The sequence below is a fragment of the Genypterus blacodes genome, unplaced genomic scaffold (genome assembly GCF_046128005.1).
Source record: "Genypterus blacodes isolate CSIRO-AG114 ecotype Tasmania unplaced genomic scaffold, CSIRO-AGI_Gbla_v1 ptg000133l_1, whole genome shotgun sequence".
Classification (NCBI taxonomy): Eukaryota; Metazoa; Chordata; class Actinopteri; order Ophidiiformes; family Ophidiidae; genus Genypterus; species Genypterus blacodes.
Genome location: NW_027466935.1, coordinates 1061381 through 1086933, shown reverse-complemented (window position 1 = coordinate 1086933; position 25553 = coordinate 1061381). Strand labels below are relative to the sequence as shown.

The 25553-nt window shown below is 44.6% G+C and overlaps 1 protein-coding gene across 1 annotated transcript in view; it reads right to left on the bottom strand.

The window, feature by feature from the left end:
* astn2 (astrotactin 2) overlaps nt 1-25553 on the bottom strand; it is a 216234-nt gene that overhangs the window by 85067 nt on the left and 105614 nt on the right. Inside the window, exons 8-11 of the mRNA XM_076163970.1 lie at nt 17561-17645; nt 16816-16890; nt 15469-15606; nt 2585-2735 (exon numbers count right to left, since the gene is read on the bottom strand). Of these exons, the coding sequence (XP_076020085.1) occupies nt 2585-2735; nt 15469-15606; nt 16816-16890; nt 17561-17645 (449 nt within the window). The remainder of the gene's footprint in view (nt 1-2584; nt 2736-15468; nt 15607-16815; nt 16891-17560; nt 17646-25553) is intronic.

Below are 25553 nucleotides of genomic sequence, written 5' to 3'. Positions count from 1 at the left end.
TGCTTTCATAATTCTCCTCTACAGGCAGAAGCATTTGAAAACCTCCGTCTTTGAGTTCAAAGGTGAGTGCAGTGAAGTAATAAGGATTCATTTGGAGCTACGCCTTTAATGCAGGAAAGTGTCCAGTGTCCAATTTAATTCTATATTCCTTTATAAGCTCCTACACTGCAAATTCATATGATATGGACTCCTTTTATGTAGGCCAATATAAATTATGTAACAATAACAGTTATTATGCATTTAAATAAGCTTAAATAGTCCGATTTGTGTTTATAATCTACCACATTCACCATAAACCATTTTATTTGGTGAATAAGCTTTTGTTGTAAGCACATATACAGATTTTTTGAAGTAGTATATATAGATTTATGGAAATACTAAAGATTTAGTCATTAAAGTGTCAGAAAACAGAGTGGGCTGTTCAAATAATTTTCATTGGCTAGAAAGCACATTTAATTGCTCTCGGCAGGGATATGTGACACAATTCACAATAATCTTCTCCTAGCTGTTTTTAAATCAATTATGCATACGGGGGCTTGCTTGTGCTGCACAGCAGAAGAAGAAAAGACCAACACTGCAGAGATCCAGGGTATCTATGAAGTATTGCTTGGGGAAAAGCCATAAACATACTGATATAGTATAAAAAGTACATGGACTAATAAATCTCCACGCCTCAGACACACACCGACACACACTCAGTCACCATTTTCACTGCAGTACACCAGTGATTTTACCTTTTCACCATCGACGCACATAAAATCTGTGCCCAGAGTTTAACTACAGCAATAAACGACAACACCGCCAGAAGACAACAACACAGAGCATAATTGCTCTGATTTTCATCCCTGAACCACGAATAAATCACCCTGAAGCTGCCCAGCCCTGCTTCCTAGAAAATATTCTAGTCCTGATAGGGAATATGATGTTAGAGTTATTAATATGGAGCAGTTGTCACGGATACACAGTAGGAGGTAAAACGAGGGGCATTAGCTTGCAAATGGTGGAACAACTTACTTCTATAGAGATACGAGACATTTTCAAAGAAGTGTATCCTCAAAGACGTACATGGTCATAAACAGCAAGAGCGGCATTCACTTATTTACGCTTAGAGACGCGCTGTCAATCCTGCAACATGTTGTGGTTTTGATGTGAGACTAAGCTGCCATTCTGTCTGCCTGTCAACAGTTACGGAGAGATGAGACAGGAGAGAGATGAAAGATGGTGAATCGCTGCAGCGTCACCGTTTAAAAACACCGGTTGAATTACAGCTCCGCCCGAGTCCTTAAAGGCTCGCTGGACCCCCCCGCCAGCAAGGGATAGCTCATCAATTTAATTGATTTACAATCCCAGACCTGCGTCCAAAGTTTCCAGTCAGTGTGTACTTGTAAATACGCCTATTGGAACACCTCCATTTGCACCGTGCTTTACAATGATCCATTTAAAATCAAAGTGGGGTACATGAGTGAGAGTGGGAGGAACACTACATTTATTGCATATTAGTGAAACAGTATTTACGGGATGGTTTTTGTCGTAAAAAAAAGCCTAAAAAACTTCAATTTGAACTGTTTTCATTACAGGGCCGGTTCCAAATTGATCATTTCTTAATAGTTGCACGATCCGACCACAGAAATTACTTTTTATGACTCAAATGCACTCTGATCCAAATGAGAAATGGGCTTAACTCAAAGTCGTGCATGAATAAATGTCAGGCAAATAAAACAGTTTGAGTGACATTCTGGTCAAAGCACAGGGAGGTAGATAAAAAAACTATAGAATATCACAAAAGTCTCGTTCTACTAAATGGAATTCAAACAAATGTTCTTGGGATTTGATTAAAGAGTGGATGTGCAAAAAAAGAAAGTCATTTAAATGTAAAATAGGGAAAAAATGTACAGTTTGAGTGAGTCACCAATGAATAGTTATCGAGAACTGACTGCATACACACACCTTCCAGCAGTTCAACCCCAAAGTTCAAACCCATTCTGCCTGGTCCATTAATGTATATACTGAGTGCATAGCACTGATCCAGGCTTACTTTGTTACAGACGGAAAAAAAAGGAAAAAGCCAATGGAATAAAACGCTGCCACGCTTTTAACAGGAAGACACTTGTTAAGTTAAGTCAACACTTAAAATAAGTGGTGAAGCTGAGTCACCTGAGGGCTCACGGCTGCTTCACGGATCAATCTGACACATTTCAGGAAGTTCATTACAGCTCTGACAGAGTGCTGCAAAGAGAGTGAAGAACAAGAAGTAGGAGAAGAAGAAGAAGTGCCAGCGTCCTGACTGTTAGATGAAGGTGGAGACAGACATGCAGGAGTCCAGACCTCTGCTGTGGTGCCAGTTATGTACAGAAATATAAGAGCGGATTCCTACTGCCCAGGTGGTTTACACACTCACTTCCTTCTCATTATCATATAAGGGAAAGGCTGAGTAAGGAAAAACGCAAAATGCCGCGTTGGGGGAAATGGGAGGTAGACAGATGACCGAGAGTGTAAAGGCTGGGAGAAAGTGGAAAAAGTGAAAAAATTCAGAAGAGAAAGCCAGCAGCCTTTCATTACTGGCACGGAAACGACCGACACTTACCATGCAACCGGATGAGTCCAACTGCCGGTCAGACACACACTTGAAATTCTTCTTGCAGCCTCCGTTGTCTTTGGAACAGTCACGGACTGCCCCGAAGGATGCCAGCAGGTCATCCACCGTCTCAAAGTAAGTGGACAACATGGCCTCTTCCCTTGAATGGAAGGAAGAAAAAAAACATTAGAATAAACATTGTATGGAATAAAGAAGTCTACATCAGAGATCAGAGCGGCAAAACGTTACAGGCATGAATGTCAAAATGGGTCTGAGGTCACAAAATTAACAATTAATGAAGCTTCTGGATATGAATTCCAGTTTGGTCCCTCGACAATATACAATGATCCAGTGTTATTTAAATCAGGAGATATTTTAAAATCAATTATTTCTTAGTTTTCTGCTATACTGTAGTTGTATGATTGTGTCAGCCAAGGTCTTCCACTTGCGGCGATGGTGTTGTTTTGTTCCGAGCAGCGCCTGTTGAATATTAATTAACCTTTCAATGCCAGTGTTAAATTGTGTTTTATAGGACTTGCTGTGGTGTAGCAGGTTCACACAAATCAAATGTCTGTTTATCCCTGAATGCAACTGTGGGAGTTGTGATATTTAAGTGTTCTGAGCTGTTATTCTTCAAGTTTAGCGGCGCTGTTTGGATGTAAAGCCTGAAACCAAACCCTTCCACAGACTGAGGACCTCTGACAGAGCCAGGAAAGGCACATTTGAAACTCATGACTATAAGACTGCAAATTGGAAGATGGCCTGGACGAGTGCGAGCCTGCAGGTCACAGCAAAAGGATCACGCCGCTTCTCACCCGTCTGGACGCCGGGGAGGACGCAAGCGGCTCCTTGATTGTCCAATTTGCTGTTTCCCATTTCTGTCAGCAGTTAGTAAAAATAACGACTGTGTAAGTAGTCGAAGTAACACCGCGGCGGTACAGCCTGGTAAGATTAGCTGTTGTTTATGGAGGCGGCGAGTCATTAGCTTTCACAACCATGATAAGCAGCACTGCCAGCTCCATCCGGACGCTTCCTGGACCTCCAGGAGAGAACAACACGTTCAGGTTCATGACCTCAAATCTCCCAGAGTCAACTAACCTGACCTATACTGTTGCCATGACAAACGCGTATGAATTACCGCAACAGTGTCAACCTCCAACCATTAGTACTGCCAATTACTTTAATTGTCGGAGTTCTGTTCAGTTTTTATACACACCAAGTATTCAACGCAAATTAGCAAATGCCCATGATATACTTCAATGTACTGGCTGTTTGTTAACCAGGTTGGCAAGACGCAATCTGGGCAAGGGGAAATGAAAGAGAAGCACTCTGAAATTAGAACCAGTGAAGTGCCCTTGAGCCAGATACAGTAATTAACCTCCAGCTGCTCCAGTGTAGCCCGTCAGTAAAGTACTTGTTAATCCTGGGATTGTACTGGGCAGTACATGAGACTCAATCATGTCTGCAAGAATGCCAGTAGAGACATATACAAAGAAGAAACAAGACACAGGTTTTCAATTCAGTACGAGGAGAGTCTGACAGGTGAGGAGATGATTGTGTTTACTCCAATTATAACATTTACATGCCTGAATAAATCACTTTGCAATGTCTGTCTGTATATCAAAGTAAGATTACGCTGATTTATGCAGATTTGAGTTGGATCATGGTGTTATAGCTGTTTTAACACGTATGCAAACATATTGAACGTCCCTAAATTAGCCTTCAGGCATACAAAGTCTATGTTCTGTATAAACGCTATATTAAGTCCTGAAGTACACACTCTAACGATACAACACATCTTCATTTTGAATTAGCACAATGGAATGACTGCGCACAGTGTTGCATTTTAAATACGCTGCAGCATTTCTTACCGAACAGATTAGTGTCAGTTCCAGAAGGAGGTGGGGCGGGGCGCGGGGGGTTGAGATGCACACAGTGACTGCAATTTTAAATAATTTATGCTTGATCCGATGACTCAGTTATATGAAAAAATATCATCTGTGAAGTATTGGGGGCTGGAGACAGATAGGTCATGTCTGGGACTAATTGGTGTGCCGGCATTAATTGGATGTGTTTGTCAAAGTGCCTTGATGGAGAGCCCACCAAATTAGCATTCTCCATCCATTTTCGTTTCGTACTAATCCAAGGCCAAGGCGCCAAGGCCACTGCCGCCTGCCTGCCACAGCTGAAGGAGGCAGCAGAGTAAACACACAGGAAAAGTACACACATTCATCCGTGCACATTCATCGTATATAAGATTGTGATATCCATACTGCACTGTGAGTTCACTTTACAATTAACTATGAATTATTCAATGATGCTCAGAGTCTCTTTAGACTGAGGACGTGATTCTTTAGTCGGTTTTTCATGATTTGTGTGTGTGTGGAACTTACTAACTATTACTATGAAATTTGAACTTTACACACTCAGAGCTTTTCCGACCTAATTGACATATTTCCGATTCATCGCCATGCCGTTCGGGACTGCCTGGCATAGGCGTGAGAAGGCGTAGAAGGACGACGTTGTGGTACATTTGGTACCGGTCAGCGCTCGGTGGAGGCCATTATCAGCAACGTGTGCCCTGTTCCCTGTAGTGCCTGATGCAACTTCTGCAGCAGAAACTACACCAACGAGCAGTAAAAGGACAGATAGGCGACCGCGGTGACTGCTGAGCTGTCAGGTCAGTGTTTGTGATGGAGATGTGACGAGGAGCAAGCAGACAAACAAGCAAGTAAACAAGCAAAACATGGTGGCAAAACCTGTTGCAGTCAGTTCTTGCTTGCATCAATCTATCCATCCATCCATCCATCCATCCATCCATCCATCCATCCATCCATCCATCCATCTAATAATATCCGTTGGGCCATTAAACAAGAAATCTAAAAATGAGAGTATAAAAATAACACTAACACTAATAATACTAAGGTTAAGGAGTTTGTATTGCTTAGTAATATATTATTGTATATAACATTGCTTAATACTTTAAAAAACAGGTCTATCTAAATGAATAAACAAGTACAAAACAATGGCATCACATAAATGTGCCTGTTTATGTGTGTGCATGCGTGCTTCTCCCCGGGCTTCAGCTGTGTGAGGGTTCTTCTCTCAGGGTGGTGTGAGCCTAACAGTGCTGTGCTGCTCAGCTCGCTTCAGCATGCTCAGCCACACTCACACACACACACACACATACACACACACACACACACACACACACACACACACACACACACACACACACACACACACACACACAACTCAAGACACCCAGCATCAGGGTGAACAAAGGGGCAAGGAGTCTCTGTGTGTTTCTCTTTGGAAGTGAACAAAAGCAGCGTCTCGTGCATTGGACCGCAGGGAATCTGTGCGGCGTGAGAGTGACGCGCCTGAACAAACGCCGAAAAGATGTTGAGTGATTGGGAAATAGATTCCCCGCTGATTTTTGAGTATTGCTAACATGTGTGTGTGTGTGTGCTTATGTGATTATGCCTTTACAAATGCAGCATTTTCAGTCCCAATCCTTCATGTTTTGACCTTCTAAATTTGACTTAGAAATTCAATTACTGGAATAGAAGACTTTGTTTTAATGAGGAATATGTTGCTGACTGTCAATCAATCGAGAATCACACCAGCTTCCAATCTCACACTTCATACACACCGTGAATTGAAACTCTTTGCCTTTTCCTTATTCATTCTATCTAAGGGATGTAGCAGATGTGTCTTTCTAGCAAATAACCAGATAATCACTCCCTCATTGGGAGGAAATGGTCCAAGAATACCAAGGTCAACATATCTTCTAATTACATTGTATAATATTCTATACATTTATGCATGTGCCAATCTCTGTGTAAGTTGAAATATGAGACTTGATATAAGAAGTAAGAATTAATGTTACCGCAATTTGAACAGAGGACACAGAGGATTGTTAAGCCTCCTTATCTTCTGTATCTCTGCAGACCTGCTGCTGCGTTCCAATGTGTCAATTCGCAAATAATGATCAAATCCTGTCTTATATCCACATTTGTGTAAAAGACAAAGTCCACACTTTCCAATACCTGTGTTCGGTTCACTGACACGTGTTTAAATATAGTCAGTTCTTTAATCACGGTTAATAGAAGAATAGAGAATCAAGCTTTTTCCTTTTTTCGTCTAGAATCTAGATGATGAGCTACAGATCTCACACCTTGTCACACCCAAATTCATCACCATGTGCTTTGCATTGCAGTAAAGCCCAGTAGATTTAGTAAAATTCTGTTATTTTTGAAGCGGGCCAAAGATAATCTACAAGACGACACCTGCTGATAAGAATGAGAAATCTCCATCTTCTACGTCCTCAACTCTGAAGAAGACAAAGACGGCCGACCCATCTTCAGCGCAGCTCGTCAGCTCTGAGAAAGACTCCAAGATTCGATCTAAAAGTGAGTCACACCTCAGATAAAAGTCAATCCCAAGTGATGAACAATCTCTTCAGTGGGACTGATAGACCAGCCACAGTTGGAACGCACCCAACGAGCCATCAGAATGAGAGGGAGGGAGAGAGAGGGGGAGAGAGAGCGAGAAAGACCTGCTGCACCTCTGCCTGCACTGACTGTCAGATCTCCAACCTGCTGACCTGTGACCTACTTCTGCACATTCTGATTCATTCTTTCATTCTGACTTCTTCATCCAAAATTGTTGATAGCGTTCACATTTACTTCCGTTCTCTTCACTTAATCCACTCTATCACATTGGTCTCAATCAATACAATCTTCCATTCTGTTGTATATTTGTCCTGTGTTTGTAATAAACATATATTCATTTTTTTGTACAATACTAATACAACATTTTTCTTTCAAAAGTCCTTTGTTGTAGCAAAACTAAACATAATGTAATGTGTCAGAGAGAAGCCTGTATTATGACCCTTGTCAGTGCCGCGAGGGAATGATGAAACACAAAGCATTAAAATTCATGCCTCCTATTTCTGTAAGCAGAGGTACGGTGGAGTAAAGCTGGAAGACGGTGACTATTCGGCTATTTTTACACAAAATATCTGCCCACGACTGATCAACAGAAAGCTCATTAATGTCTCGCGTTTTCTTGTCATTTGAGTGAGGGAGTCATTGTTTTAAATATTTTGTTTTCATGCAGGATTAATGACACATCGGTGCTCATCAAGTCCATCTTTCTTTTTGAGCCGTGAAGTAAATTAGTCCTCGTTGACAGCACATCAGGCCTGTCCCCTTTGCAAAAACAAATTTCCCTGACAAAGTGCTGCACTGACAGCAAATCACTCACACCAATCTTTTGGAATCCCCACGGGCACGCACAGCGACTACAGAAAAGATGTCTTTGCCTTTGACAATAAAGCCCAGAACAAGTTACAACACTCAAACGTCACTTATTTACACTGTTGTCGCTTGGCAAAGATAACTTTTCAAATGACAGATTTAAGATGTCCAACTACCTGTAGCAGGTGAATGCTGTTCTGGCTGACAAGATGACTGCGATGGTGTTATACTGGAGATTGGTTCATCATTTAGTGTCTTTCAATCCTCAGGAAGCAAACATCAAGGGTCTCATCTCTCCTTTTACGATGTTGGCCTTTGGCTATAGTATCATCTATCACTTTTTGTGCGACTAATGCCCATCCCATTAAATATGTATGATCCACTGACCTGACTGTGAAGGCAAATACATTACGTGTTATTGTCAGAAACATCAATTCATAACTGCCAAGCGACGTGTTTAGTGTGTTGCTTTGGTTCTGTTAATGCATTCAAGTTGGTAATCCAGGCAAAGAATGGAAACTTCTTTTGTAATTTGGCAGACAACTAGTGCTGGGTGCTTGCTAATGTTACTAAAGTCCTCTTGGTTTGTTGAAGTTCAAACCAAAACATCAAGATTATTTATGTGATGCCATCCTGTCATCAGCAAACTGGACCACTATACAGCCATCACCTGCACTTTGAAGACCTGTCACATATGTAGGTGGGAGGACTGTGCACACACTTGTCACTCTCTGATACTCATTGTGATCGTTCTGGACCTTTTGGTAAGAAAGCAAACATAGCTCCTGGGTGTCTCAAAGAGTAGAAAAAGTGCCTCGGGCAACCAATATTCTCAAAGGACTGCAACACAACATACCTGAAGGATAATTACTGAACACCTGAAACCCACAAAAACATTCTAAGCTGAGGTGAGAACAGAACAGACTCTGGAACTGTGGACGTCAGCAGAGTGAACTTTCCCTTATAACCTGGATCTCTCCTGGGGAAGGGAGGCGGGTTGGTGCGTGAAGTTGAGAGGTCTGGGAGTGAAATGCTTGATAGATGGTGGACTCTCTCTTACTCCGGTATTATCCAAAAATAAGGTATACGACGTGGGTAAGCAAATACTGACAAATCATCTGCTGGGTGCTGCACAGTTGGACTTTCTCCTGTTTGTCTAGAGGCTCATCATCGTGTGGCTGCGCGATGCAAAAAAACAGTTGTTTGCACCTAATCGTAGCTTTCTAATTATCACATTAATGACGTCCAAGGTTGTGTAATTAGTTTGGGTGTTCTAACATTACTGTAATTGATACAACTTGGATTTGTGGATGTGGAGATATGTATGCACCACACACAGCCACACACTCAGCTGCAGCTTTTGTTTGTCCTCATCTGCACTCCAGACTCCAAACTTCAGTCTGAAGTTTGCCTACAGATACCAATCTGAGCCAGAGTGTGATATCATCAGCTGAGACATACAGATAACTTAAACACAAACCCCCTGACCATTTTAAATGTGAGTTTATCTACAGGTACTGTATATTATTTATGTACTTTGCAAAACATTTCAGTACTTATCGTTAAATGATATCATATAGTTTTTATGATTAAGTCTAGATATGCCATAGAAAGAGTATAATCAATCCCAACAAGTCATACACACACGGAAGAGGAATTCTGCAGCTGCAAACTCTATGGGGGAAATTCATGTTTGGCCGCAGCCAAACGATCCCAGCAATCATGACATCATTGTTCACTGTTGCAGCGGCTCCAACAGGGGAATGTTTACAATCCTGTGGTTTGTGTCAATGGTAAACCAGTGCCCTTGATAGCATTTTGCAGTGCGGCCAATCATCCATGCGGCGGGCGGGATCCCTCTCTGGATATAGTCTGAACTCCACAACAGATTTAGACTGTGAGTGAGTAAATAATGGATGGGTTAAGATACTGCACGGGTTGTTGGATCTATCCTAACAGCATGCTATGGCAAGGTCACTCTGCACTACTATAAGCACCATTTTTCAAAACACTGTATCTACAGTTGGCTGAAGGCAAATATTTGTTATAAGTCAGAAAAAAACACTGCTATTTCACAATATGTTGTGTTGAGATCGGTCAAACTCAATACAGATATGTGATGTTTTTTTCCTTCTGACAGATGTTTGATGTTGTTATTGGCTGTGTACTTAGAGACTTTAACCACCCGACATGGCTTTGTGTACATCTCTGTGTTTCACCCCTGCTTGGCACGGTCACATTAATATTTTACGGTCCTGAAAACCAACATATTCCTCAAATGTCTCCACCAGCACTTAATTTCTGTGAATGAGACAGGTCCCACAAAGCATTCAGACACATCAGTACAGTTTGCAGGGCGGTCAAAGCATTGAAAAATGACTCCTTAATTCAGGGGGAGAAACAGAGGGTGGGAAATGCGAGGCAGACAAAAATAATGGGCTGCCTCAGCGACAAGGCGCGTGCTCACGCTCACGCTGCTCCTTCTGGATAGAGAGAGTGATGAGACGGGGACGAAAAAACAATCTATCCCCCTAAAAAAAAAAAACTATTTGCAAAGACCGTCCAGAGGGGAGGAAATTAGGAAAACTATCGCTAAAGACAACAGTGAGTAAATAGACACTCCAAGGTCTGGCAAAACGTTGCACATCATATTAAATAATGACACCGAGTCTGGAATATTTGTCAGTGTGCCTGTCACTGTCAAATTAATGAGATAAAAAAACGGCAAAACTGGAGTGTAATGCAGTAAATCAAACCAAACTGTAGCCCAGCCTGCAAAGACGTTAAAACAATACATTATTCTATTACAGTCACACGGATCCTGATAGTGGCTTTCTTTCCTCTTTCCCAGGTCATTAGCTAATCAGGCTTATCTCTTTTGGCACAGCGGCACCTTTGCTTGACCCAGAAGCACATTGGTAGCATCTAAACACTGACTAATGTACTTGTTATTAATCTCCCTTTCTTCTTCTTTCTTTTCCAGATGATGGATGACCAGACGACCATGCCCAAACTTAGAGCGCTGCTCCAGCATGATTACAGAGCCCGTTATTGGTCTGCCCCTGCACTTGATTAATGTGCTTGTTCCGGCTCACCACAAATATGCTGACTCTCATCAAGCACTTTTGTCATTGAACAGAGTGCGTTTTCTTTAAGCTCGCTATAATCACTGTGGAAAATTGTAGCGGGCAAAACAGGTGGTAAACCTAAGTGACAAAGTAAAGATTGATGGAAGCTTTGCACAATTCATGTTTTGATAGAGATTTCGAGCAAACGGAGTAAATTTATGTATCTGATTTGTTCCCATGTCAACTTCTTGCCGTTGCATTAGATTGTCAGCAGTGAAGTATTTTGATGGTGGGCTTGATCATGGTGAGTGGGGTCATTCATCACCGCCATCAGCTGTCAGCGACTACTCAGGGTTATTAACAGTCCCTTACTGACTAAGATGCGAGACATTGAGCAGAGTCTAAATTGCCTGAAGCGCTGTGTATTGGAAGATTTATAGGGTGTTTTGTTGACCCGCTGACTTGAGCTAAGCAATAGGAAGTCAAAATGTAAGGATGCAATCATTAAAAATATTAGATCATATAAAACTTTGACAATAAGTCAAAGGAAAGTCAGCCAGAGAAGTAATTCTTTGCACCGAAAGACTATTTTAGGCCTTAAATAGTTGCTATAATGAGATTAAAACCTAGCATACACACAAATCTTAACTCCTCTGACTCTTTTCTTCCTGCTTGAAAACAAAAAAAGGTTATTATTAGTATTAAACCTTGAAAATGACATTATAATAATGAAACAAAGGTACATCATATAAAGTCAATAAACATTTGGTTGCGTAAAATAAAAGGCCCTGTCAAGAAATTCTTTACAGTGTGTTTGGCAAGGCTCAGGACCATTTGTGTGAGTTATACAAGTGTGTGACCATGTATTCACTTCTCGGGAAATACACACAGACACACAGATGAATTTATTGCTATAAAATTCTAAAGAATAATAAAACTCTGCTAAGAATCGAACAGTGCAGCAGCAGCAGCACTGTTTTTATTCCAGGAACTCAATTCATCCTTTTTATGTTTCCCGTATATCTAACTCGTATACTTTATGCAGACCATATTCACCAGAATCAATCAACCACTAGCGTCTGGTTTAAAACTGTCAGGATAATTGCACTGTGGCTATCATTAAAGGAAAATGGAGAACGGAAAAGGGAGGTAAATAATGATAAAGTATGCTTTCAAACCGTTCATTTGGGGGTAGAATAAACTAAAACTATTTGGGCAACATTTCATTCAAAAAAGTTTTTTTAAACAAGCTAAATTATATGAGCATCACCATCAACAAACAAAGTCCGTTCAGCTCTGTTTGGAATGGAATCGTGGCAAAACTATTAGACACAAACGTCAATTGAACTTGTTGGATGTCTAATCTGCCATTTTCCTTTGATAATATGGAACATGACTGAGGACAAACTATCAAGCGGAAACCTATCTCCAGTTATAGATTGCTTAAGACAACAAATAAATTACATTGGTTAAGATAAATGCGATTCGACCACAAGCCAAAGAGCCAAAGTGAAACAGCGACGCGTTTCTCACCACATTCCACATCAATTTGTCTGCCGTCATCAAACGCTGCATAAACATTTGGAGATAGTACATCAGCCACAGAGACTTTAAGTTCCCATGAGAGTTGTGTCCTACAAAAATGCTTTGGATAATGACTATGTCACTTGCATTATTCATGACAATCTGACACATCCGTCGATGCTGCGGGAACTAATCATTCGCTAAATTTATTAACTTATTCCAATAAAAAGAGCTTTTAGTCAATTTATATTTCCACCTTCATGTTTATAAATGTTCTATTTACTTTCTCGTGTGGCATAAATAATTTCCTCAACTGATTATAGGTCCTTTACTTTCTCTTACTGTACATTTGCATAGTCGAATAGAGGTTTTTATTTTAACAAATTTAGTTTAAGTAGTACTTTACATGAAAATATCACAAGTACACGTATGTGGTCTCTTTCTTCACATTTGCACATTCAACAACGAAAGTGGTTGATGTCTACGCTGCCGCAGCCGTGTCCTTTCCACAACACGGGCACACACCTTACCTTATTGTGACAAACACAATCCTGAGGGACAACACCGTTCTCCAATGTTGTCAACAAAGACGTCTCAAAGTCTGTAATGTGCTAGTTAGTGTTCCAGAAAGAATCAATTATGTCATACCATATATCAGCTGGAGCTACTTTGAATCATGTCATTGATTTTTTTGTACCTCATTAATAAAGTTTTTTTCTGCAGTGCTTTGGGTTATCATGAAATCAGAGTTTGGATAAACAAAGTATTTAATGGTTGACCAGTCAGTTTAGGAACATTTCTTGCAGCGTTCCTTGGTTCCTTGGTGCAGAGTTGCATGCAAACAAACACGTGAAGAAACTCCCAAACTAAGGACTAAGTCAGATGATGTTGTGACACGTTCACCTCTCACACAGACGCAGCACGATGCAGTGATAAGCAGCAGCGATTTAACTTTCTGTGACCTCAACAAAGCTCCTCCGCTGTGCATGTCTGAGTTGGCGCTCAGAATCTAAGCGACCGGTTTGCAGCCGCCAAAGTGACACCGAGCGTAACCTCGTAAAAAATCCATTCATCATAAATAACGTCGGCACCTGAGTAACAGTCGCGAAATAAAACGCACAAACAAAACAGCTGGCAAAAAAAAGGAAGCAAATCTGTTTGGCCGTGATAAATATTCCAAATCAGATCTGATCAGCGTGCGCACAGACGGCAAATACGCAGTTATAGATAGTTGCTGCTTAGACATGTCTGCAGTTTTATCTCAATCACTGGGTAAGATAAAAAAAAAACATCCCTCAGTGAAAATAAATGACAAACATTGGCTCGTTAATTAAAAGGCTAGTTATAATCCAATTTATGTCAGAATAAGCAGATGTGTACAAATGCCTCTGGAGCTCCCTGCACCCATTAGAGCTGCAGTAGCCTTGTGCATAGTTGGACTTCTGGCAGTTATATAGTTTTAATTTACCATAAAGAAAGCTTGCATTTTTCCCCCCCAGGTCCTTGCTATTTCTAACATTAATAACTACACACACATACACACACACAACTGAAGACGTGATCCTAGGTTAAACAGATTCGGCCCTTGATTGCAATGATGCTACCGCCTCGTTGGTACATTACTGCCTATATGGGACTTTATCTCCCCCAAAGTGCTCACACACAGGCCGGGTTTGACCCCCAATTAGCACCGCCAAAAGAAAAAAAATTACACTTTTTCCCTGCCTTGCTATTTTTTCAGTACTACCTTAAGCCCAATTTCTGGGCAAACTAATTGCCTACAGCCAACAGTGTCTAACAAAGCAGTTTGATTAAATACAGACTTGAATGAATATCGCTTCAGCTAACGAGCCCACGACATGGAGCCATACTTACACCTGATTGGAGAAAAACAACTCAAGCGCTTTATAACTCTGGAAGCACTTTTTCGAGAGTCACTTGAAAGTTAGTTAACGGCTTTTTGCGAATGTGTTTAGTTAGTTTTGCAGTTCTGGGCCGCGCCATGTTCATGTCAGTGTTAAGAACAACACATTTGCAGGCTTCTCAGGTGGCAGAGGAAGTGTAACATCCTTCACTGACTTTCAGTCTCTATAAATATCCTTCCCCTTCTTTCCATGTCAGGTGAGCCGCTTGCCTTGTTCACAGAGGCGTTGTGGCGATGTCACCATGGGTTACACCGACACATGTGAATCATTTCCTCCAAAGTGCTGCTTTTATTTATTTTTTTAAGTGCAGACAATAATTTTTTTCCTGTTGTTTCTCGACGATGGTGCTCAGATACAGCAGGTGGCAACGATTCTTTAGGAAACAAAGGTTTTTATGACACCCATCTTTTCTTATTGCATTGTGTGCTGAATATGTCACTTACAGCTTTTGCAAACTGTCTGATTCATGGGCTGTCACAGACAAAACTTTATGATCCCGAACAGAATTGCGATGAAATCTTTCCTCGTCAATCCTGAAAAATGCGGTCCTAGATTGTATTATGGGACGCGGCTGCCGCTTGGCCAGTTTTGTGAGCAACAGCAGCCTTTTGATGCAATTCAGCAACAATATCAGACATGTAGAAACGGACAAAATTTGCCGTTTCTTCTCTCTCCGTTTTCTGAACACGAGAGCCGCACAGATGGATGACAAGCCTTTTCCATGTTTGGCATTCATTGCGTAATTTGACATGCATTTCCAGCTTAATACTGTACAGTCTGACACAGATTATGACTAAGACTTTAATATTCCCAGCTCGGACAGTAGACACATGCGATGATCGCTGTTGCACGGCGCATTAGTGGAGTTCATTTGATTTGGTTGGTACTTGAGTTGCCCAAATGTTTACTGTCAGAGCTGATGTGCGCTTTGACCATTGGAATAAAGCAAATTAGCCTCCACCAAGAGACAATCTGCTGCATATAAAGCCAAGTTATGATGGAAACAAAGGACAGAGGTGTCAATACAAACGTTTTAAAAAGTCTGTACTTATGAAACTCCAAGGTGATCCTCAAACAGCAGGCACGCTGATGTGCTCAGGTCTCAGACTCACCTGACCTCCCCTGGATCCTCGGTAACCAGCACATCTGTCTTACAGCTGGCGATGGGGTTGATTGACAGTTCAACCGGTGGCACCACAAAGCTCTTACTGACTGGCAGCCACAAGCCTTGGCCCAGACTATAGAATGACCTGAGATGGTGCAATGGGTTATTGTTATTATTATGAAATGCACAAGTTGTACACAAACTGTAAGCATGCAGATATATAATTCTACTTATGTATGCTGTAATTTCGATGTACAGACATGTGTAGTGAATAAGAAGTCCAGAAATCCAGCCCCACTCAATCAGAAACTAACCATACAGTCAAAATGGCACAGTGTTGGGTTTGCAGGAATAAATAGGGAGTAAGTACTGCATCAATGAAATAATGTGTTCTCCTCAACCTTTAAGAGTAGTGTGTTCTGTTCCTCAGTCCTCTGACATGGAGTGTGTGTGACAAGTTTGCTGACGGATGTTGCTCAAAGACGGCGTGACACACTTTGATGAAGAGATCAGAGCTGCTCTGCGGCAAACATCAGTTGACATTAAATGTGCTCATGCAAAGCTTCAACTTGTATTGTGTGTAATGTCACTTAAACTTAAGGTGAGTGTTTGCTGTAACGTCTCTGGCAGAAACTCCCCTGTAGGGTCATTTAAGTTCAGTGTGAGCAACAAACAACTGCCCATGTGGACTGGAAATAAAGACGGCTTCTCAATGAAATCATTCAGGCTACAAAATAGATATTTAAGCTTTGGGTCTGAAGCTGAATGGACACGAATTTAACCTTAGCATTCAATTCCTCCTCTTTTCATCATGATCTGCGTAAGTGTGGCATTCAATTAAGCAGCACAATTTACTTTTAAATGACATTGCAAGCTGTACTGGCATTGAACTGCTGCTTTTAAATTCTTTTACAGCAACATAAAATACTAATTAAGAATAAAAAAGGGGCAGCATTATGAGGCTGTTTAAAGCCCGTCTGTGTGCTACTGAACAATAATTTAAGCATCGGACTTCTAGGGAAAAATGTCAGACGCAATGACCCCCATCAAGAATGAAATGTGGCCTTGTAAAAGCCTTTGATAGAGGGTCCAACCAGGACGCGACACGGCCTCCAGCTATTTATTCACACAAGAGCCCGTGGGTCAAACTTCACCGCAGGAAATGGTTGTTTTTGTTGCATCTCTGCAACTGTGTGTATGTGTGTATGTGTGTATGTGCGTGCTGCTTGTCTGCGCGCCCACACCCACGCATGCTCTCACAGAGGACACCATCCGTTGCGTGAGCTCACAAGTCACAGATGGCCGGCAGCAAAACACGCACTCGGGAGACGGCACCCGAAGTGAAAGCTCTCACCTGAAGATCTTCTCCGGGGCCTGCTCGCCTGTAACTAGGTCATAGCCTCTCTCCAGGTTAGTGTACGGCCAAGGACTGGGCAACCAGAGGGAGAGAGAGGGAGAGAGAGAGAGAGAGAGAGTTTTACATACATTACATACACATACACATTGATGTCAGCATATGTGTACAATTTCAAGATAAATCAAATGAAAATTTTTTAAATGTGAGACGTTGCCGCTTCTTTTTTTTTTTACCTCCAAGTGTTTTTAAACTGCCATATTTAAAGTAATGAAACAGCGAAACCAATGTCAAGTCAAGTTCTACTTTCATGTTCGTTTCATTCTTCCGACAAAGGATGAAAGGAAAGTTGTGATTAGACGAAGCTATCTGCTGACAGGCGTAGCTGGGATAAACCACAACTCGGCGGCGCTAACTAAGAGCTGAGAGTATCGTCTCCATTTCCACTTAGTCTGTCTTTCACACGCCGTCTCCTTTCTGTCTTTGCTATTTCATCAATTTGTCCTCTCAGTCCAGACCATTACTTTGGAGAGCAACTATTCTTAAAAACACAACACAAATCTTCAGACTGATTTCCCCCCGTACACGGCAGTAATTGATTACTATTACCTTCTAATGGAAAATCAAACTCTCACCGTGTGTGTGTGTGTGTGTGGAGTGTGAAAACTAGCAATGTCATTTCATTTAGAATAAATGAATAACAGTGTTTTGTAGATATGCTGCCTACAGAGCAGACACTACTTACCCTTCATTGCGACCCCAGTCACTGCGAACACAGAGGTGTTTATGTGCCTGATCGGGGGAGTATCCCTCATGACAGCTGCATTCTCCTGCAGGAGGCACAACAACAAGGAACACATTGGCACATATTTATTTATCTCCTGTAGCTGAATATATTACCGTGTGTAGAAGAACCAAGAAATGTCAGGAGCCGATCGTGATCGCTATGTTTGTTATGCGTTTGTTGCTCTCCTCTGTTTTCCTCTCTGTGTTCCCCCTACCTGTGCTGTCATTTCTGAAGGGGCGTGGTTACCGGATTCCAGTTGCCATCATCTTCTCCACACACCTGCAGCTCATCAGCCATTTACGACTGGTCAGCTGGAGGCATTTAAACCCCGGCTCATCCCACCAGTCTTCGCCAGACAGTTCCGTATTCTTCGTTGCTCTGTACGACAACGCATGGAGGTGGAGTATTGTGGCCCGTACCTTTGCTGCCTCATCAGTTTTTGTAATTGTGCCGTGTCTGCTCATGGACTTCTTTGTAGACACGATCTGCCTGCTTCCTGTTACCACGCCGGCCGCTCGCCCTCATCAGCCGTGACGGATTCGGTTCCATCCGCACCGACGTTCCCGACCCAGCTCACCTGTGTCCTTGTTTTCCTAACGTGAAAATAAACCTTTGTTCCCTTTGTTCCTGATCCGAACTTTTGGTGTGGTGTCCGCATCTGTGGGTCCGCTTCCCCGAACTCAGGATCACCGATCCTAACAGAACTGTCTGGCCAAACATGGATCCAGCAGACACGACGCCAGAAGTCCCCCCGGTTTTCCAAGCAGTCGCCAGCCATGAAGTGCAGCTCGACCAACACCGTCACCAGCTGAATGATCTCTCCGGGATTTGCCAGGGACTGGGACGGCAGATGGCCGAGCTCACCGCCCAGCTCGGCGCCCTCGCCACAGCCTTCTCACCGCCAGGCCCGGCTCGTCTATCTCCGCCGCGACCGCACCCGAGCTTCGCCTCACCGCATCAGGCCGTCAGCGAGTCCTTCGCCCCAAATCCAGAGCCGTTCGCAGGTGATATGAACAAGTGTAGGGGTTTTTTGCTCCAGTGTTCGCTTATGTTTCAACAGCGCCCCGCAACCTTTTGTTCCGACCAGTCGAGGATTATTTATGTTACTGAACTTTTACGCGGCAGAGCGCTGACTTGGGCTGAGGCGTTTCTGTCCAGGCACCCGTTGGACTCCTTGACGTTTTTTGATTTTTCGCATAGACTCGGAGAGGTGTTCAACCACCCAGATATGGGGGGCTCAGCCTCAGATCGTCTCCTCGACATTCGGCAGGGGAATAGGCGCGTGGCGGATTATGTGGTGGAGTTCGACACACTCGCGCTAGATGCCGGCTGGAATGGGGAGGCACTGAAGGGAGCTTTCTGGAAGGGGCTCAGCGAGAGGCTGAGGGATGAATTGGCGTCCAGAGATGCGCCGCCGGATTTGGAGTCATTGATCTCCCTGGCGCTACGCATAGATCAGAGACTACAGCTCCGCCATCGGGACCGGTCGAGGTCTCGTCCGCAACTGCCCCACTTCCACACCGCCTCCTCGGAGTGCCAGCCGGGCGGAGGTCCTCGTTTCCCCATTAACAGCTCCGCTCACACGGCTACTGCCTCGAGGGAGGAACCCATGCTGATGGGACGCGCCGGCCTTTCGCTCACAGAACGCCAGCGGAGGATTCGTGCGGGTGAGTGCTTGTACTGCGGTGAGCGTGGCCATTTCGTTTCCACCTGCCATAGGAAGCCAAAAGACAGGTTCCATCAGTAGAGGTGGGGGTACTGATGGAACAAACCAGGTTGTCCTCCACTAGTGAACTCCGCTTACAGATCCCCGCACGGATCTGTATTAATCAGGACACCCTCCCAGTATCAGTCCTCATAGACTCTGGTGCTGAGGATAACTTCATAGACAATAGTTTTGTGAGGAGGGCAGGCATCCTTACGGTTCCGCTCGAGACCCCTTTCGTGGCCAATGCGTTGGACGGAAGGCTGTTGGCACAGGTAACTCACCAGACTCGACCTCTGACCCTGATTCTGTCAGGTAACCATCGTGAGACCATCAGTTTCAAAGTCATGTCAGCTCCTCACACCCCACTCCTCCTGGGCCATCCATGGTTACACCGGCATAACCCGCACATCGATTGGGCAGCGGGCAGAATCGTCGGGTGGAGCGACACCTGTCATGCAGGTTGCCTCCACTCCGCATTGTCTCCATGCAGGGGTGTCCCTCCTCAGGCCCTTAACTCGGGAGGTCAAGACCTGTCATCCGTGCCAGTGGAGTACCATGACTTAAAGGGGGTTTTCGACAAGGACTCCGCACTAGCCTTGCCTCCTCACAGACCGTATGACTGTGCCATTGACCTTATTTCGGGGGCTCCACTCCCTTCTAGCCGATTATTTAGCCTCTCTCGGCCGGAGAGAGAAGCCATGGAGACGTACATTCATGAGTCTCAAGCGGCTGGAATTATACGCCCATCCTCTTCGCAACTGGGTGCAGGGTTCTTTTTTGTTGGGAAGAAGGATGGTTCCCTCCGACCTTGCATTGATTTCCGGGCTCTTAATAACATTACTGTGAAGAATAAATACCCTCTACCACTAATGAACTCTGCTTTTGAGTCCCTGCAGGGAGCGACTGTTTTCTCCAAACTGGACCTTCGCAATGCCTACCATCTTGTGCGCATCCGAGAGGGAGATGAGTGGAAAACGGCGTTCAACACCTCCCTGGGCCATTTTGAATACCTGGTTATGCCATTTGGACTCACTAATGCCCCCGCAGTTTTTCAGAATTTGGTGAATGATGTTTTGAGAGACTTCTTGCACCGTTTTGTTTTCGTTTACATTGATGACATCCTGATTTTTTCAAGTTCTCTTTCCGAACATGTGAATCATGTCCGCCTGGTCCTCCAGAGACTACTGGAGAACAAATTATTTGTTAAGATGGAGAAATGTGAGTTTCATGTGGACACAATCAGTTTCCTAGGGTTTATCCTGCAGGGTGGGCAGATGAGGGCGGATCCAGACAAGATCCGAGCAGTGACGGACTGGCCCGTTCCGTCTTCCCGCAAGGAGCTTCAGCGGTTCCTAGGGTTTTCTAATTTTTACCGCCGGTTTATTCGAGATTTCAGCCGCGTAGCATCACCTCTCACTAAACTAACCTCCACTACTATCCCCTTCTGCTGGACTCCACAGGCCAGTGCGGCGTTCGACAGGCTGAAGAGGCTGTTCACCTCGGCGCCCATACTCACACAGCCTGACCCGACCCGGCAGTTCATCGTCGAAGTGGACGCCTCAGACTCGGGAGTGGGGGCAGTACTGTCTCAGTACTCGATCCCCGACCATAAGTTGCATCCCTGTGCGTTCTTTTCCCGACGTTTGTCACCTGCCGAGGGTAATTATGATGTGGGGAACAAGGAGTTGTTAGCAGTTAAGTTAGCACTAGAGGAATGGAGACACTGGCTTGAAGGCTCCACTTTACCTTTTGTAGTTTGGACGGATCACAAGAACTTGGAATACATCAAGAATGCTAAGAGACTAAATTCCAGGCAAGCCCGGTGGGCGCTGTTTTTCAGCCGTTTTCAATTCACCCTCACATACCGTCCTGGTTCCCGCAACAGCAAACCTGACGCCTTGTCCCGCCAGTTTGCCCCTGACACAGATTCTACGGCCCCTGACCTCATTGTACCTTCCTCCCGTGTCGTGGCAGTCGTCAGGTGGGAGGTGGAGCGAGCAGTCCGTGAGGCCCAGCAGTTGCAGCCTAATCCAGGAGGGGGTCCTAGTGGCTGCCTTTACGTCCCGGATGCTGTTCGAGCCCAGGTTTTGCAGTGGGCTCACACCTCTCTGTTTGCATGCCATCCCGGCATTACACGCACACTGTCCCTCATTAAGAGACAATTCTGGTGGCCATCCATGGCAACAGACACCCGTGCCTATGTTTCAGCATGCACAGTGTGTGCCAGGAGTAAGAGTTCTCATCGCCCTCCCATGGGGTTACTCCGTCCCCTTCCGGTCCCTAGTCGCCCTTGGTCCCACATTGCAGTTGATTTCGTAACAGGTCTTCCCATATCCAAGGGCAATTCGGCCATACTCACCATAGTCGACAGATTTTCAAAGATGGTTCATTTCATTGCCTTACCTAAACTCCCTTCTGCCCTCGAGACAGCAGTGGTCCTCACGTCCCAGGTGTTTCGGCTGCATGGGCTCCCACAGGACATCGTCTCGGACCGGGGCCCGCAGTTTACCTCCCAGGTGTGGAAGGCATTCTGCACTGCACTGGGAGCGTCCGTCAGTCTGTCATCAGGATTTCACCCGCAAACAAACGGCCAAACGGAGAGGGCCAACCAGGACCTGGAGGCGGCTCTCCGGTGTGTCACCGCATCCAACCCTTCTGCCTGGAGCGATTACCTGCCGTGGGTAGAGTATGCCCACAACTCGCTAACCTCATCTGCCACCGGCATGTCGCCTTTCGAAGCCTCCTTGGGCTACCAACCTCCTTTGTTTCCCGCCCAGGAAGAGGATTTGGCCGTCCCTTCCGTGCAACACCATCTGCGTCGCTGCCGCAAGACCTGGAAGGTGACTCGTGCCGCCCTGCTACGCACGGCGGAGGAGAACAAGCGACTGGCAGACCGGCACCGGGTTCCCTCACCAACCTACCAGCCAGGCCAGTCAGTTTGGCTGTCCTCCAGGGACATACCCCTCAAGACAGTGTCTAAGAAACTGTCCCCCCGATACATTGGGCCATTCGTGATAGAGCATATCATCAACCCTAGTGTGGTGAGACTTAAGCTTCCTGCATCACTGAGGATTCATCCATCCTTCCATGTCTCCCAATTGAAACCGGTGTTGACCAGCCCGCTGTGCCCTTCGGCTAGACCGCCACCACCCGCCCGGATCATTGATGATCATCCGGCCTTTTCTGTCCGGAGATTATTGGATGCTCGCCGTCGGGGCAGGGGCCTGCAGTACCTGGTGGACTGGGAGGGTTATGGTCCTGAGGAGCGGTCTTGGGTACCCCGCTCAGCTATTCTCGACCCCCAATTGATTAAGGACTTTCACCGCGATCACCCTGGCAGGCCTGGGTCGCCAAGAGGCTCCCGTTAGGGGAGGGGTACTGTCAGGAGCCGATCGTGATCGCTATGTTTGTTATGCGTTTGTTGCTCTCCTCTGTTTTCCTCTCTGTGTTCCCCCTACCTGTGCTGTCATTTCTGAAGGGGCGTGGTTACCGGATTCCAGTTGCCATCATCTTCTCCACACACCTGCAGCTCATCAGCCATTTACGACTGGTCAGCTGGAGGCATTTAAACCCCGGCTCATCCCACCAGTCTTCGCCAGACAGTTCCGTATTCTTCGTTGCTCTGTACGACAACGCATGGAGGTGGAGTATTGTGGCCCGTACCTTTGCTGCCTCATCAGTTTTTGTAATTGTGCCGTGTCTGCTCATGGACTTCTTTGTAGACACGATCTGCCTGCTTCCTGTTACCACGCCGGCCGCTCGCCCTCATCAGCCGTGACGGATTCGGTTCCATCCGCACCGACGTTCCCGACCCAGCTCACCTGTGTCCTTGTTTTCCTAACGTGAAAATAAACCTTTGTTCCCTTTGTTCCTGATCCGAACTTTTGGTGTGGTGTCCGCATCTGTGGGTCCGCTTCCCCGAACTCAGGATCACCGATCCTAACAAGAAACCTGTTATTCCCGACTGCACGCCACCGGCCAACCAGATATTTATATTACAGCACAGTCCACCGTGACTGTGAAAGCTAAGTTCACCGTTTTGGGTCAGTTTTGTCAAACACAACCGCAGCTTGATGGTGTGACATTTGGTGTTCACCTCATGAGTCAACGCCTGTATTTGAATAAACCCTTTGGACTCCTCCGTCTACTTATGCGAGGGTGTAATGTTTGAAGGGTAAAAAAAAAAAAGAAGAAAGGTGTTATGGTCATCCGGGCAAAAATCATTCACATTTTATCACTTGCCGCTTAATAATTTATTCCCTGAGTTTATAGCTCAACACTCGCCGCAGGTATATGCAGCCAAAGACAAACAATAAAACAAATATGGGCCATTTCATTTGTTATTCATTTATTATTATTTAGAAATACAGAAATGTCTCCACGCCATGAAGACAAAGCAAAGAAAAGTGATGCAAACGCAGAACAAACATTGCAGTCACGATAAGAAGGTTCGACTTTGCTTCTCCTGACGAGTGTTTCAGAGGTCCCGTAATGTGAAAAGCAACGTTTGATGGGTTTAGAGTTATAAGGTTATCTCTCCGCGTACAAATCAGCTCTTGCACTCGTCACTCGTCCTATTTGAGGAAGGCCATCGCTCATCGCAGGCTTCCGATTCCTGTTTCCTGCTCATTCAGCCTCCCTCTGCACACCTTGGCAACAAACTAATCCCTCACCTTCCAAACAATACCCTCACCCAAAGGTCTCATCGTTTTATTGCTCGCGCCCAGGCGTCGAGCACGTATCCCTGTTCACACACACACACACACACACCAGCGACTGGCACTGCTGCTCTGATGTACACACTTAACCCAGTTCTATTTAATTCTTTCTGACTGCCAGAGGCGCTGCTTAGTAGAAATCCATCCTGCACATGTGCAGTCAGGTCATCTGTTACCAGTTACATGCCAGAGAAAGGCAGAGAGATTTTACCCCCCCCCCCCCCCCCCCCCCCTTTTTTTTTTAAACCACCCCGTCTGCCAGAGGGTGCATCTTGCCGAGCTCAGCTGTCTTCCCCGTTCCCCGCCTGACAGATTGGCATTTTCATCAGTACTCTGTTAGCAGCCATGTTACCTATAGTGCTCCAACAGGAGATTTTCTCCTTGCACAGGTCAAAGGAAAGAATTGCCCATCAAACTCTTGATTTGCACCGCTGACAATGCTGCACTCAACTTGTGCTTAGTACAGAAAGAAACGTCTAATTATGGCTAAATCTGCTGTGGGGGTTTTTACACACACACACACACACCAAAATAAAAGAGAATCAATATCTAATTTACCAATGTTATAGTGCTGGATGAATTGCCAGCAAAGCATTAGGATGCGGCGATAACGCTGAGTGCTACACTTGCTATCTGTCATGTAATGTAATTCTCTGGATGCCCCTGACAACTGCTGCAATTGGTATCTGGACAGTTTACTAGGTGGGTTTTGACAGGACATTATACCCGTCACAGGGAAAAGATCGACGTCATGAGGTTTTTCTGCACATATGGTAAATAACATGATTAAATAGACTCATTCTTCCTCTGAATTTGACTAAAATTGACGATCTGTCACCCAAGGTGATGCAGTACTGTGTTGGTGAGTACACCTACGCTCTTACAGGCCAAAGGTGACGTCCTGCATATTTGCCAAGGTCAATGGTTCACGCTCAAATCTCACATCTCCTCGCCCAGACCAACTTTCTCAGCGAGTAGAGTGTCAGAGAAACTTAAACCAACCTATATTTAATAGAAATCATCAGCAGATGAGAGCGACTGAGTCACCACACAGAAGCTGTGTAGGATAATCGCACTAAATTAGTCAATAAAGGGTTTCTTAGAAATACGGCAGTAAAAACATTATGCAAGCCGGTGTGGGAGTTGTGATTGTGTGGTCATTAAAAAAGAACTTAATGTTCTTTGCCGCGCTGATAATGCTATATGTAGAGGGTGGGGGGTAGGGGTGGGGGGAAGCAAGGTTGATAAGATATTTATGCGATGCATTTGGCCACAGTTACCTCAGCGTTCTAGGGAGACATCAGCCCTGTCGAAAGCAATAGAGCTGCTCTGACGTGACTGCTGCTGCTGTCTGCTGGTCCAGTGCTTCCACATGAATGTCTCTGTGGTTGCGTAATTTATTTATTCAAATAGTTTTTTACATGCAACAAAACTCTATTAATTTCATTTTATAAACAGAGGACACACGGACATTTTCTTTTCTGGATTGCTGTATTATGACGTGGCCTAATTCAACCAATCACAT